General features: G+C 54.8%; 4 protein-coding genes across 4 annotated transcripts; 1 reads left to right on the plus strand and 3 right to left on the minus strand.

The window, feature by feature from the left end:
• Positions 1-421: 421 nt before the first annotated feature.
• Positions 422-880, minus strand: CGCS363_v003020 (uncharacterized protein; the record flags this gene model as incomplete). Its single annotated transcript, XM_036634869.1, has 1 exon — positions 422-880. The coding sequence occupies one exon, from the start codon at positions 878-880 to the stop codon at positions 422-424; it is 459 nt and encodes a 152-aa protein (XP_036499786.1).
• Positions 881-8374: 7494 nt separating this feature from the next.
• Positions 8375-8830, plus strand: CGCS363_v003021 (uncharacterized protein; the record flags this gene model as incomplete). Its single annotated transcript, XM_036634870.1, has 1 exon — positions 8375-8830. One exon carries the CDS (start codon positions 8375-8377, stop codon positions 8828-8830), a length of 456 nt encoding a protein of 151 aa, XP_036499785.1.
• Positions 8831-9579: 749 nt separating this feature from the next.
• On the minus strand, positions 9580-11010 carry CGCS363_v003022 (Trichothecene 3-O-acetyltransferase TRI101; the record flags this gene model as incomplete). Its single annotated transcript, XM_036634871.1, has 1 exon — positions 9580-11010. One exon carries the CDS (start codon positions 11008-11010, stop codon positions 9580-9582), a length of 1431 nt encoding a protein of 476 aa, XP_036499788.1.
• Positions 11011-12119: 1109 nt separating this feature from the next.
• CGCS363_v003023 (uncharacterized protein) lies at positions 12120-13454 on the minus strand (the record flags this gene model as incomplete). The annotated part of the gene is made up of 2 exons (XM_036634872.1): positions 12120-12909; positions 12970-13454. 2 exons carry the CDS (start codon positions 13452-13454, stop codon positions 12120-12122), a joined length of 1275 nt encoding a protein of 424 aa, XP_036499787.1.
• Positions 13455-14356: the final 902 nt, after the last annotated feature.

Consider the following 14356-nt stretch of genomic DNA (forward strand, 5'->3'; position numbering starts at 1 on the left):
CTGTCCTCACCTGCCACACCTCTCCGAGGCGGATGACTCCTCGGTGCGTGGCCGATACCGCCCAGCTTGTGCTAGTGTGGCTGAGACACTGCTGCTGCGGGTCCCCCACGGTCGGCTTCGCTTGTGCTTCCCCCCACACGGTCTTCCGAATCGCCCCGTGCTGTCAGAATGCTGGTTGTCGAAAGCCGATAGTGTTCGTTGTGTTGGCTTCTCGATGGAAGCCGAGGATGAGATTTGCGTTTGGCGGCCGGCGACCTGGACCGTTTGAGAGTAGATCGGGTTGGTGGTCGCCGCCGACACGGCTACAGTTGAGCCGTCATTAGGGATTAGAGTTGGTTGAGGTGTTGTGTAAGCGAGCTACATTGCTCGTCCGAAGTAAGAGCTGGGAGCTGGGCGCACCGCCACAGCTTGCTGAAGAGCTTCACTCGGCGATGGGAGCCATGGCAGAGGACTTGCTCTTGGGGCTCTTCTTGGAGCTGCTGCGACGGGCCTGCTTCTGCTTGAGGGCTTGCTGGCGGCGGCGCTCCTTCTCGAGCATGACGCAGCGCATGGCCTCGCGCTGCATGGCCATCCGCTCGCGTTCCATCTCAAGAAGCTCAGCCTCGGTGATCTGGGGCGAGCGGGAGTTGGGAGAGGAGAAGCTGCCGTGGCTGGAGACGGAGTGGGCGTCGTCCTCAAAGTCCTGAGGGAAGAGATCCTCGTCGGAGAGGTAAGAGGTCGCTCTTGGCTCGCCGTCAAAGTCGGCGAGGGTCTCGCGGCGGGGCCACGAAGGGAAGGCGCAAGAGCGGTCGTGGGCGAGCATGTTGCTGGAGCCGATGTCGATGGGAGCCGAGATGGACATGGCGCCCATGGAGCTGTATGAACCGTATGAGCCGTACATGGCTGTGATGTGTTGTGTGAAGAGTGGAGTTGTTCTTCTCTTGGGACCAGTTGGTCTTGAGTGTTGAGTGTTGATATCGACGATGATTTCGCGTTCGGTGGAAGAGTGTGGGAGAAGGTGGACACGGCAGACTTATAAGCCAGAGGCGCGTCTGCCTGCCTCTGGTTTGGGGGGTGTGAAAGGGGGTGTGGTGAGGCCCAGGAGGTGCAAGGTTGGGCAGGGTAACGTTCCGAGGAATTTCGGAGAGTGGACTTTGCAAGCCTAAAAGATGGGGGCAACAGTGATTCCCGGGATCCCGAGGGGGTGGGAAAACAAGGCAGGGAGGCGGTGACGGAGATGGGGAGTGGGAGCTGACAGCGCAGGGGAGTCTGGGCTGGGCCTGGGGGGGTTGCTCGGGGCGGAAGCGGTTGCAGTTGTCGTTGAGGGGGGCGTGTCAGGGGGTGTCACCGTCCACAGGTGTGAGAGGTGGGCGTGTCGGTGGTAAAAACGCCGTAAAGACGGAGGGGGACCTGGACACAGAGACAAGGCTGGGCTGGGCGGCGCGCGGGAGGAAGTCCGTAGTCCGTTTCTTTGCTGGGTGGAACGGTAGAGTCGGCGTAACGGGTTGCTTTTGGGTTGGACGGCGACCTTTGCTGGTGACTATTCTTGACGTGGCGTTGCCGAGGAGCTGGAGCTGGAGCTGAGCTGAGCGACCGATTCGTACCTGTAAATACGGTGCCGGTAGGTACGGAAGGAAGGTTCTGAGTCGCTGAAAGTCCGAATTGTAGGATACGGGCGGAACGATGGAAATCCTGCTTTCCTGGTGGTGGTGTTGATGTGTAATTCGGCGACGGCGGGAGGTTGTATGTCTAGTGACGACGACGCGGGCGACGCTGACTTGTGATGGTTGCGATGACGCTGATGATACTGGATTTGCTGCTGATGCTGATACTCTGGTGGGAGAGAGCGAAACAGCAAGATGACTCGGACTTGAGGGCGAAAGAGTCATGGATAATATAGTGGCAGCGCAGAGGAGGGCATCTTCTCTTGTTTCTCTTGTTGATGGCTCAAACGAACATCATGGCGCAAACAGAGCTGAATCGCCAGGTCGGGGGAATGCGAACGGACGGGCCAGAATCCGTGTGCAAGCGGTCCAGGTCGCGGTCGAGTTCGTGATGGGTACCTTATCGCAGGTATCCGTACGCAGGGAGACGACATTCCAGCTGGCATCTGCAGCGCAAAACACCGTTTCTGTGAGTCGCAGCTGTGTAGCTGATTGTTCCCCCACGCCGCAGGGACAAACACGGTCCTCCCTACAGCCTGCTACTGCACCTCCAAGCTGCTCAGGGCTTCCGAGATGCGCTGAAGGGAGAGCCAGATAGAGAGTCAGAGTCAGGGACGGGTTGGGTTGGCAGCCAACGCGAGCCAAGAGCCTGGCAGAATCTTGGGATGAGACAAACGGAGCGAGGCCGCATACGGGGAAGCAGCGGGAGCAACTCACTTGCGGCAGAGCGGCAGCAGCCACGCAAAAAGCAACCAAGAAAACGGAAAAAGAATGAGCGGTGTTTGACCGCCTTGTCGTGAGGGGGGGAGGTGTGAGTGAGGTGTGTCGGGATTGATTGGCTGCAGAGCAACCCCCCCTCCGCGATGGATCATGACTCTTCCTTTTTTCCCTTGGAGGGAAGGAGCCCAGCAGAGACTCATCACAGTGAGGCAGGTCCATGGTCCATGGTCCATCACCTCTCAGGCCCCCCCGGGCCCCCCATCCAAAGGTCCCAAGGCCCCAAAGGCCCCCGTCTTCACAGTGACTGACTGCCCTGCTGCTGTCTCTTCCGGGGCCCTCTTCCTAGCGAGCCGCGGGATGCCCACCGCCCTGGGGGCCCTGCTTCTCTTTCTCTCCATTTCTCAGGCCTGGCTGCTCGGGGCCTCTGCCAATGCCTGCCAAAAACCGTCCCGACAGCGGCAACGGCAGCGGCAGGTCCTCCTTCCCGCCTCCAGACTCTTGTCCAGGCCCCCCCCAGGCGCAGTGTCCACAGCTTCTGGCCTTCCCTTTTCTTCTTCTTCACGGCGGGCCTTGATGGCCCTGTCCCCCGGGAGCACAAGAGCACAATCTGGACTGCCCCGGCCCTCGGGCCAGCCATCACGGGCAGCTACTTGCCGCAGCAGTAGATTCCAGCGACCGTTAGCTGGACAATACCTCTGCGGAAAAGGTAGCCAGGCCAGACCAGACCAGGCCTCGGTGCGCTCGGTGCATGTCCGTCCAGTCTTTGGCATCCAGGCCATGGCCTTTCTCTCGCTGCCCTTTACGCACTATCTCGCGGCATAGCATTGCGCGGCTTGCGACTTGCGCGTAACTCTCGCAGGAATTCCTCGCCGACGATGCCAACCCCATTGGACGTCTCCCCAATCGTTCATCTCTCGCTGAAATCGCAAACCTTCACCGAGTAATTCAAATGAGGGGGGCTCTGTCTGTATGCTTCTGATTGTACCTGTCGTGTCAGTCATGTTGTCCACGTCGTTGGTTGTCGTACACACCCCTCACCAGCTCACCTCAAACAGCTTCTTCAGGTTGTTGCTAGTTGTTGCTAGCCTTGCTTTCGTACTTCGTAGTCACCACCATACACCCCCTCACTCCTCTTCTCTCTGAGGAGGAGCCGTGGATCGTCAGGTTCTAGCTTCAAATTGTTCCCTTTCTTTGGGCGTCAATAGGCCCCCTCTTTCAAGGGGGGAGGGGGCCACCGGGGGCCGACCGGGGAGGGGGACAAGAGGATGAAGCGCAATTGCGCGACAACAGATGCATTCGGGGAACCACAGCGAGAGGATGGATGCCATTCCATTCCGTCCCATTTGCGCACGCACGCACGCATTGCCAACCAACCCAACAAGCAACTTACAACACTGAGGTGCGCAAGACTCAATGTGCGAGCGACCGGCGGTGATTCACCGCCGCCGGTCAACTCTGATGGATGGTTACGTCTGCTCTTGTTCCTGTCCCAACACCAAACACCAACTTCTGCCCTACGGCCTTGTACTTGTACCACACCTGCAGTGGTCAGCCACCAAAATGAACCCTTCAAAATACCTACTGCGATACAAAAGTAGGTGTGCCAGCCCGTCTGCCGTGGCTGCATCCAGCACACCGTCCCGACTCCCGTCCAGGGCTGATGGACCGTCGAGTCGCCGTGTCTGGCGCCCCGCGCGGCGCATCGCATCGCATTGCATCCGCGCCCATCCCGCTCCAGTCACAAACGAGAACGGCGATATCGCACACACAAAATCGGTTTCTTCTTTCTTTTTTTCCCAAGATTGCCAGACGGGGGCCAGCAAAAAGCAATCATGGCGTGCCCTAACTGGGAGAGTAGGGACGAAAAAAACCAATTCCGTACCCCCGGCTCACGGCCGTTGTCTCTCACTTCTCAACTGCCCCATCCAACCCGCTGCGCCGGGTTGGGTCCCCGGGGGTCTGTCTCAGGTAATTTGGCTGCTGTTGGTCTTTTTTTTTTTTTTCTTTCGGCATCCAATTTATTTCTTGCGAGGTTCATTTTTCCCGTCTTCGTCGACCTCGGTCGCTTTTGTCGCGACCGCAGCAGTCAACCCCAGGCCGTGCTACCCCGGCATCTCATCTTAATCATGTTGGATGTGTCCCAAGCTGTGGTGTCCCAAGTGCCCGGAGTCAGGCGTAGATAGATGGCAAGGCCGGGGGAGGGCAGAACGAGGCGAGGACATGGATCCTGATCATTTGCGGCGCTTCTTCTTTCTTCCACGAGGTGTGCCCGTCGTCGTCGTCGTTGTCGTCGTCGTCGACAAGGCTCACCGAAGCGAAGCGAAGCGAGAGAGCTCGGGATGCCAGGGGGCGTGGGCGCGGCAGCCATCAATCACGATCAAACCCATTCATCACCGCAGCAATGGCATTCATCGTCCGCCTCGGGACAGGGCAGCAAATGCCAACCCCTCAAGGCACACCATAAGGTTTGGGATGATTCAGGGCAATCATTCTTGAGAATGCGACTGGCTTGGATGGATTGGATGGCCCGGATGCAACGATGCGACCGAAGCAGTTTGTCTCCCTCCTGTGCAATTCCGTCCCATGCCCGAAATTCCTCCATTCCTCCAGACAACCACCGACATCACCACCACCATGTACAACTTGTCGTATCCGTAGGCATCTACCTCTACCTACCTTACCTCTGACACCCCTGGACTGCTGAAGCGAACCTCCTTCGTACGAACACGCACATCCATGATCCCGCATCCGCCAATTTTTTCCACAAGATGCGACGACGAGAAACTTACGAATCCATCCGTTCGTACAGGATGGGTTGCGTTGCCTATTTCTCGCTGAATCCGAATCCTGCCTGGCTCTGATTGCCTTGCTTGCTGGATGCTGGCTGACTAGCATGCCCCCCCAACGTCCAATGTTTCCGAATTCGAGTGTTGACACCTTGGCCGTCTAATGACAATTCCCATGCCAATACTGATGCGATACGACTCAAACACCGTTACAACACAGCAAGCAGCAGCAGCAGGAGCAAAGGCAAACCTGGGGGAGGGGCGGTGACAGCTGCATACTTCTTGACCGCCTTACACCTTGATGTAAGGTAAGGTATCCGTAGCTACCATATCGATACGTATTAGACAACGACAACGACGTAGTGTATCCGTACGGGCACTTTACCGCCCTGCGCCTATACAACCTTACTCTCACTACATGCAGAGTACTATTCATACACTCGGCTACTTACCATTGAACAACATCCCTCTCTCCGCAGCGAAATCCGGTCGAGGTGACTGGCTGGCAGCTCAGCCCGACCCGAGGCGAGTGCTTCCCCGGCCTGACTCAGACTGGGGGTGGCGCGCGCCGGATTACATACTGCCCTTCCAAGACGGTACCACCACCACCACCGACCTTTGTTACCCCGGATCGCCATGGCTGTTGGCCGTCGGTTGTTGGTGGGTTTAGAGGGTGAGGGTGTGGGTGTGTTGGGACGAGAACGGTGTAAATCACTTCCCACTTGCTTTGTTTGACCGATTATATCTGCCGCTTGCCTGCTTACCTCACCTCAGCCAAGAAAGATACTGAATCCGCAGGCAGAAGGAACAAGCAGAAAAAGCCGTTGAGAGAGAGAGCCGAATGCATGTGTGTTCGGCTTGTGCCTGTCTTTGCTTTGCTTGTTTCTCTTCCCCGTCTCTTCCCCGCTACCCCAGTCGCACAAACACCCATTGACCATCAAACGGTGAGTTCGGATTGGGCCTTGAACGCAGTTTGCGACGACGGCACCACCACCAACAACAGCCACCCATCCCGTCTCTTGCGCTCCCGTCGTTTGCGTCGTAAGCCAACCGAAACGGAGCGTTGGTGACTCTCGCATTCTGGCCTCTTTTGCCAAATGAGATGGCAAAGCTGCCTTCTCGCGCCGTGAGTGGTCCCCTTTCATCAACGGCATTATCCCATCCCGATTCGGCATTGTAGGGAATATCGGATATCCAGCAACGAAAACCGCTGGCTCGCGATATCGCAGTCGCAAAAGGCATGATGCAGGCATGCAAGGGAAAGCCACATCAATGGCGTAAGCAGGGGCAAAGCAATCGGATAACAGTCCCTTTCGCCTCCGGGTATTGGGGAAGCGGAAGACAGGCAGTGGCCCGTGGGCGATCGACTGGGCGGCAGGCAGGCAGGCAGGCCAAGCAGGCACATCAAAATCCATGGAATGCTGCACCCAACACACAGTTCCTTTTTCGTCCTTGTTTCATGTCCATTAAACAAGACGACCTGAGGCGGGTGATGGATGGGAAAATGGGCGACGGATGCTACTCCGACACATGCCTGACTGACGGGCACCAGCGCGGCGGCTGCATTCGAGTCGCATCCGGTCCGTGCCAGCGACGGCACTGAGTCGACGATCAAGTGCAAAAGTTCAGATTGAAACGCCGGCCCTGACATTTGCGAACGCGCCCTTTCCCGTTCCATTCACGCGTGGCAATATCCGTGGACCGTACACCGTACCTACGGAAAATCACACACCGGGATTGCAAAACTCCACGACACGAGAGCGACTCAGCGAACGACGGAGAGGGATGGAGGGAGGGACGACTACTACACCACAACACGGGTATCGACACCGAAAACGAACGCCACACCGAAGAAACAAACCGCCGCCGCCGCCCTTCAACTGAGGGAGGAAGGCCGCGTCCAAACAAGCGTCGGCGACCTGCTGGGGCCTGGCGGTTGTTTGTCGTCGTCGCAGGGCCTATTTTGCCAAACCGCAGGCGAAGCCCGAGCCAAATCTCTTTTTGCAAAACACCCCCAGCCAACTTCCAAGCCCATCGCAGCCATCGCCAGCCATCGCCGGTGCCAGGCGCCCGGTCGGCCGTTCTTCTTTCTCTTTGCGGATTTCGTGATTTTAGCCTGGCAAGCCCATTTGTGATCCCTAGCTCTCCCCTAGCTCCCAGCTCTTCCCGCTTGCCCGTCCGCGGCAACCTTGCCCCGGCCGCCGCTGCCCCCCTCCCCTGGCTGGCGCACCGACCGGGAGAATGGGAAAAGGAAAAGAGGCCAGGCGAGATTGAGAGCTTCTAGAAGACCGCCGGGTCCCCTTGTCCAAAACGCGAAAGCTCCTGAAGGTGATTTTGGCCGGCAGCGGCTTGCGGGTCCCGGAGCAGGGGGTACTCTTCGGGCCTAGCTTCACTCCTTCTTGCTTGCTTCTTCACGTTTTTTTTTTTCATGTGGAGTTCCTTCCCAACTTTCCGGCTCTTGTTCGGCTCCTCCCCAACCGGATTAGTTACCCGGAGAGACGGAACCAGATTGTGCACGGCCCGAAACGGCTGCATAATTAAATTCCAGCGCGACGGATTTCTCTGGATGCAAACGGTGGAACTCGCGAAACGGTCGAGCGTGTGGGTTCCGTCGTCCGGCACAGAACGTTGAAGATGCCGCAAGCGCGCTTGGGAGATTGAGTATATTGCAACCGCACTTTCCACTCTCTGGCATTCGAGAGACTCAGACTGAACCTTGATATTGGAGAGAATCAGGCTGCATACGGATATTGTTTGGCAGAGAGGGAAGCGGGTTAAGCGGGTGCACTGCACTGCACTGCGAGAAGACGTGTTCGCTTACCATGCAACACGATTCGTCAAGCTGCGAGTCTTCAGTGGTTGATACACCTGCGACCAATGGAGAAGCATCGTCCGTCATCACGGTCCGCCTTGATTGGTGCGAATGCAAAGGGATCTTCAACAGGTTCAGCAGGCTGTGGACAATTATCTGCAGGGACTTTTCGTAATGTTACTTTCGTCGGGCTGATCTGATAACAGCTCTTTCTCATTGAGGGGGCGGCCAAGAGGGAATCCCCGCTCAACCCCTCACTCACGAGCTCTAGACGGGTTGATGCTCATGATGTGTTGACAATCAGGCTGTAGATGCATGTTCAATAAAATCACTGGACCAAGTCGCTGCATGGCGCTCGCTGATCTGCTCCTGCAGCAACCACTGATATCATAATCCTTGAGTTTCACAACATCATGCCGGTCCCGTACGAGATATCCGAAGCCATCCGGCACAAGAAGGCGCAATATTGCCGGTTCGCCGACTCCAACGAATGGCATCTCTTCGACGGCATCGCCCTCCCTGACGCGACCTTCAAGTTCTTCGACAAGGAGGGGGCGCTTGTGAAGCAGGGCGACACGGAGATGACTTTCGACAACCTCGCCGCGTTCCAGGCGCACTTCAGCAAAACGAATGCGCACATAGACGCGGTCCATATGGTGAACGCCGGCGAGCTGGATATGGTGGCCGAGGACGAGGTCAAGGCCATCTTCACCGTGGTCTACCATGGAGGCGCGCTGGATACGGAGGATGGGCTTCACTCGACTGGGGCAGGGCATTACCACGAGGTTTGGAAGAAGGTTGGGGATGATTGGTTTCTGAAGAGTTTGTGGATGAAGAGGATTTATTGGAAGGTTCAGGTGATTGCGTGAGGTTGAGGGTGAGGATGAACGACTTTGGTTGAGGTGTTGAGGATTATTGTCTTGACTGTTTTCGGTTTGTGTGAGTTTCCGTGTGGGAGGATGGTGTGATGACTTGCTTTCAAATGTTCAAACGACAACCATAATGTCCAATCTCGATGATCTGAGTACAGTTCTTCTTTCCGGCAAAAATAAGCATTCCCCAGTGTCTGGCGATAGAGAAGATCGTGAGATCGCGATGCCGCGAGGTTGGGCCCGTCTTGATGTTCGACGCATGCTCGATCTACAGGTGTCCTGTATTGCTATATGTGTCTGGAACTGACGCATTTGGCCACATGGGCAATGTTTACCCCTTCTCATTGAGTCGGTACAAGATCACCCGAAAAAGGTTTGTGACATCCCAAGATGTTGTTAGTTTTTCGGTATCTCCATCATCCTGGAGACACCAGTTCACAGAAAAAGGATGTATGATGAAAGCCATTGGTACGGAGTGTGACATGTTGAGATATCCAGTGACATACATCTTTTGGCAACTGCCTCGGAATTTCTGAGCTATTGGATTTCCTTAAAGCCTAAAGTTTCCGGAGCGAGAAAACTCATGTCGTTCAATTTGCGAACATTGCGATATGGCACGCAGACTGATGCCCTCGGAAGCCCACCGCAGTGAAAGTTGACATTTGTGAATCAAGACCAAAATTGGCAAGATGACAATCGAGATTAAACCCAAATCAGACTCTGACAACATGTCTGCCTGTTGACGTCTACTCGATATCAACCCCGCGATACTCGAAATACTCATTGAATTCCGGATCTCCAAGCAGCAAGTGAGCCAGATCCTTCTCGAAAGAGATTGCAAACTCCGGGCCCTCGTCTGACTCCGGAGAAGGGTCGCGAGGAGGATAGATCACAACGACACCCTCAGTCACTTGATCCATCAAATGCCTGTAACCGGAAGGCTTCCCGAAGCCGAAATCCGCAGATACAATGTTGGCATCACGGTGATCCGTGTGCAGAATCGACATTGGTGGAAAGGAGTCGATCCGAATGTTCATAGTCGCCTTCTCGCGCACCAGCGCAACCTGCTCGAGCATCTTGTCCAAGCCTTCTTGAGTAACACTGTCAGTCAACTGACGGATATATCGAGCCACTCTCCACAGCGGCCACTCGGAGATGAGTTCCTTCGCGGTCGGCTGTTCGACCGGCGCACTGGCGGTGGCCGCCACGGACATGACGTTCTGCTGGATGCGAGCTGGCAGTGGTGGGGAATGCATTCGACGGCGCATATCGACAGGCTCGCACCAAAAGATCTTGGAGTCCGGGTCCGTCTTGAAGGTTGGGGCCCGTACACGCACCGTATGCCGCCAGAGGAAGGCTGCGAAGGCATCGTATGTCGATATCCAGGTGCCGTCTTCTGGTTTGGCGAGCTCCTTTAGCTCCGCAGCTTTGCTCTTGGGCAGATGATAGAGGAGATCGACACCGCCTTTGTGGCCAGGGTGACGTTCTGGAGGGGGCCGGCCACTAACTCTGAGCTCTTCAGGAGGATCGGGTTTGGTGAGGCGGGACAGGTCGTTACAAGCTGGGTCCCACGAAGGGAATGGCGTGCCGTGGACGATGGCGTAGCAGTTCTCTGCCAGTTGGTGCGTGAAGCCAGCCCAGCCCATAACATCGTTGGCGTAATGATGGTGGTGCATATTGAAGACAAGGCCTCCGCGGACGAAGTTTGCTTTGAAAGCCGAGGTTACGGGGCTGTTATCTGGGTAGGCTTCAGGCTTTTCGCCGTATGTCATGGGCGGGACGCTCCAGAGCCTCTGGTCGCCAAGTATGACAGCGTTGTAGTTTGCCTGGTGGATGTCGTCGAAAGATGGGTATTTCTTGGCGTCAGAAGGGTCGTCAAGCCACTGGACGTGGAAGGCGACGACGCTATCCTTTCTCTTGGTAAAAGAGTGACCGCCCTCGGGATCCTTCTCGATGGAGCCGTTCATATGCCGTGCTTGGGCGAGGGTCCGTTCGAGACCAGCCTTGAGGATCTCGACAATTCGAGGCTTCTCCTCGTCTAATAGCCGGAAGAAAACGGCATAGTTGCAGTAGACTTGCGCTGTGAGATAGTCGAGCGTAGAGACTTTGAATTTCTCTTCTTCGGGATCGTTTTCCCATCCGTAAGGGCGAAGTTGGTAAACTTGTTGTTTTGCCATATCGTGTGTGAAGGAGTTGGGGCAGGTCGTTAGTTCTCTCGAGGTTTCTTGCCAAATACGAACAAGTCGAAGTTGTAGAAGATCATATATAAAACCATACGGCATTGTGTTTGTATTGGAAGTACGCGTGTTATGCTACATAGCCACGAAGCAACCCCAGTCTACCTCCTTGCTTCTTCGTTGGCTCGGTCCAATGCCTACTCTACTCGTGTTCCTGTACAGATGCAGACTTGCCAATGAGGAAGGTGTCACATTGCACCAACACGGCTTGAGCGGCTAATATCTTCAATAACATTTCAATATTTACGACGATCATGGCCAAAAATGGAATTGTGTGGCATGTACCTGGGGAATGATGGCCTATTTGGGCGGCTGGAGACTCCTGAGGGTTCACGATTGATGGACAACGCAAGGCTGGCGAACGGGAATAAAGTGTTGACTCCGCGATCCCACTCTCAGTGGATGTTTGTCGGTCACCGGTCACCCTAAAAGAGTTGATGCCAACACTTGGCACTTCAACCCCACTCATAGGCTCATGCAGTACTGACAGCATGATTTGTTGGTGACTTTGAATGGTATATCGGGTCTTTTACCGGCGCTCATAGTTGCGGAGTAAAATTCGTATGTGGAGGAGTTAACCCCTCCAGGCGTTGTCGAGATGCATATCACCTGTGTCAGAAAATTTTCCTGATAGTTGATATCATACGAATTATCTAATTCTATTTGGGCTTAACGTGAGGAAACTTGGTGAACCCATTAAGGAGGCGTATAAGAGAGTTTGCTGCAAGATAATATCTACTTCTGATGAAGTAATCGACTAGATAAACATTGAAGCTGTGAGGAAGTTGAGATGAGGCCAAGATATTATGAAAACAGAAACAAATTCCTCTAGATTCAAGTGTAACATGACATAATGTCTAAGCCTTTTTATTGAATTATAGTTAACTTGAGAATGTTAGTTAGCTTTGGTATATCTCCTGACATATCTGAAATTATTAAGGTAAACGCATCGTCTAGATGTCTCCTACTTCTCTAAGAGACTTTTCAGCCACACGGCCTATTTTGGTTACCCCTCAACATCTAAGTCGCTTCTTGTACGAAAGGGTACCCTAATGAGGCAAAGCAATCGCAAAACCAGCTAAGGCTGCCAGAGTCCACACCATAGCCAAAATCCCAGCACTACCTCCCGCAGTAGTCATCCTCATTCTACATGCCGCATTGGATGCGGTCTCCGTTGCCGTAGCGTCGCCGCCACCGCTACCCGCTCCCTCACCATTACGGTTGTAAACCATTGTGACCGCCGGCTTGTACGCGACGGCAAACACGTCATCCGTGACCGAAGATGTTGGGGCGACGGACGACGCGCTCTCTATGCTCTCGGCGATAGATGACAACGATGGATCAGAAAGTTTGGTTCTGATGCTTGGTGTTTCCGTGATTGGAGACACGGAGGACACGGGAAGTTCGCCTTCGGTCACCGGAGACAACGTTGCAGTGGAGGAGGCACCATCCGTGGTGGAAGCTGGTGCGAGCTCGAGATCTGTAGTCTCTATGACGGGCCGCGTTTCTATGACTGAGGGAACTGAGGGGGCAGGGGGCTCGCTTTCGGGGACCGGAGACGGCTTCGGAGTGGAAGGGACATCTTCCGTGTTAGGAGCTACTGTGGGCTTGAGCTCGATGGTCTCTGTGATCGAAGGTACTATATTCGTCGAGGGTCGACTGATTGGCCCGAAGGACACAAAGCTGCCAGTCGTGACAGCTGTACCGTTGTAGGTGATGGCCCGCATGAAAGCGCCGAAATCACCGTTCTTTGAAGCTACTGGGCAAGCGGTCTTCTCGCCGTACACCGAGTCTTGAACGGATGAGAAACAGCCACCGTTTTTGCCAACGATGTATCTCCTGTGTCTTGTTAGTTGAAAATTCGCTGCGTTTGTCCAAGATGCCAAATGTGTAACTCACTCAGGACAGCATAGAACAGCCGTCTCGCCTTCTTCAAGCACCTCCATCAACACACTTAATCGCGGACTTTGCCCTAGTGTACCCCCTCCAAAGACGGTCTTCGGGACAACAGGTGGCGCGAAGACTCCAGAAGACGTGATATTTCCATCATCGCCCCTGAAGGCCGATCCAACAGTGGTGTACGCATCAGGACACAGACTAGCCGGAGAGAAGTAGGCGATCGTAGGTAAGACAGAATTCCCTTTGATACTGGCCGAGGAGTACGCCGCGTCCATCTTTTGGCCTGAAGGAATACATGTGCCCTGGCTGGCAATACCACATGATTGTTTATAGTGGACGGCGACGCGATCGGTGACAAACCTATCTTGATCGGCGAGCCAAAGATCAGGCGAACGAGTTGCGCAAGCTGTTGGTACCGTAAATACGGTCGTTAGGGGGCCGATGTTGGTGATGGCATATTGCGATGCGAGTGTTGCGGTTGGCATTTTGACGTTTTTGATACAGCAGCTTAGTTTGGGTTTCGGCTGCGTATCGACTCCGTTGCAGGTAGTTCAAAGAGAGAAGAAGATATTCATTTTGATCACACCGGCGGCCATGAGGGGAAGGCAGATAAATGTATTGGGACGCAGGGCACGAGGCCTCGTCAGGCCTTAAAAGCACAACTTACGCCGAGCTGAGATGCGCACGATGATTGGGGGCGATCCTGTGCCGACAAGGGGACAACTAGGATGTCAAATACTGAAGCCTCGAAGTAACCTGGCAGGCCAGTGAAAGCAGGGGGGATGTGTGCAAAGACTGGTCAGCAAGGCAGACTACAAGTCACTCGTTCTGTGTAGAGACAGCGGGCGCAGCGAGGTGCAGGCCATGCGTGTGAAGAGCATCCTTGAATAGAACCCAGCCAGGAGCTTTAAAGGCCAACGGGGCGTCTGGAGCCTTGCGGTAGCAACCTTTTCGCAATTATCTTCCTAGGATAGCATACTTACAACTCTGCATACCTCAGTCGAACCGAAATCTACATCGCTGTAGCCTACAAACCTGTCGCTAGATTTTGATTTTGGAATTTCGAGTTTCCGTGCTGGCAGAACCATCGGTTCAAGACCTTGCGCAAGCTCGAGCGAGTCGAGCTAGAGTGACAACAAGATCATTCTCGGTTGTGAACAGACAAGGTCGGTTGGAAATCAGGCTGTGGAAGCGCCAACATCGGAGCAGGCTGTGCCAAGATGCTTGCATGATGTTGCCTGAATCTGCATGTAAGACCCGCTATCAGAAGATGCCAATTTGCCAGGGCCTTGAAGTTTTCAGCCTTGAAAATCCCGAATGGCAATGGGCAAAGTCCGCTCACTCCTTTGCAGCTTGACGGGTGGCAGTATGGACATAAGCAGCCTGC

Source organism: Colletotrichum siamense, assembly GCF_013390195.1.
Source record: "Colletotrichum siamense strain Cg363 chromosome Unknown KSG_Cg363_contig02, whole genome shotgun sequence".
Taxonomy (NCBI): Eukaryota; Fungi; Ascomycota; class Sordariomycetes; order Glomerellales; family Glomerellaceae; genus Colletotrichum; species Colletotrichum siamense.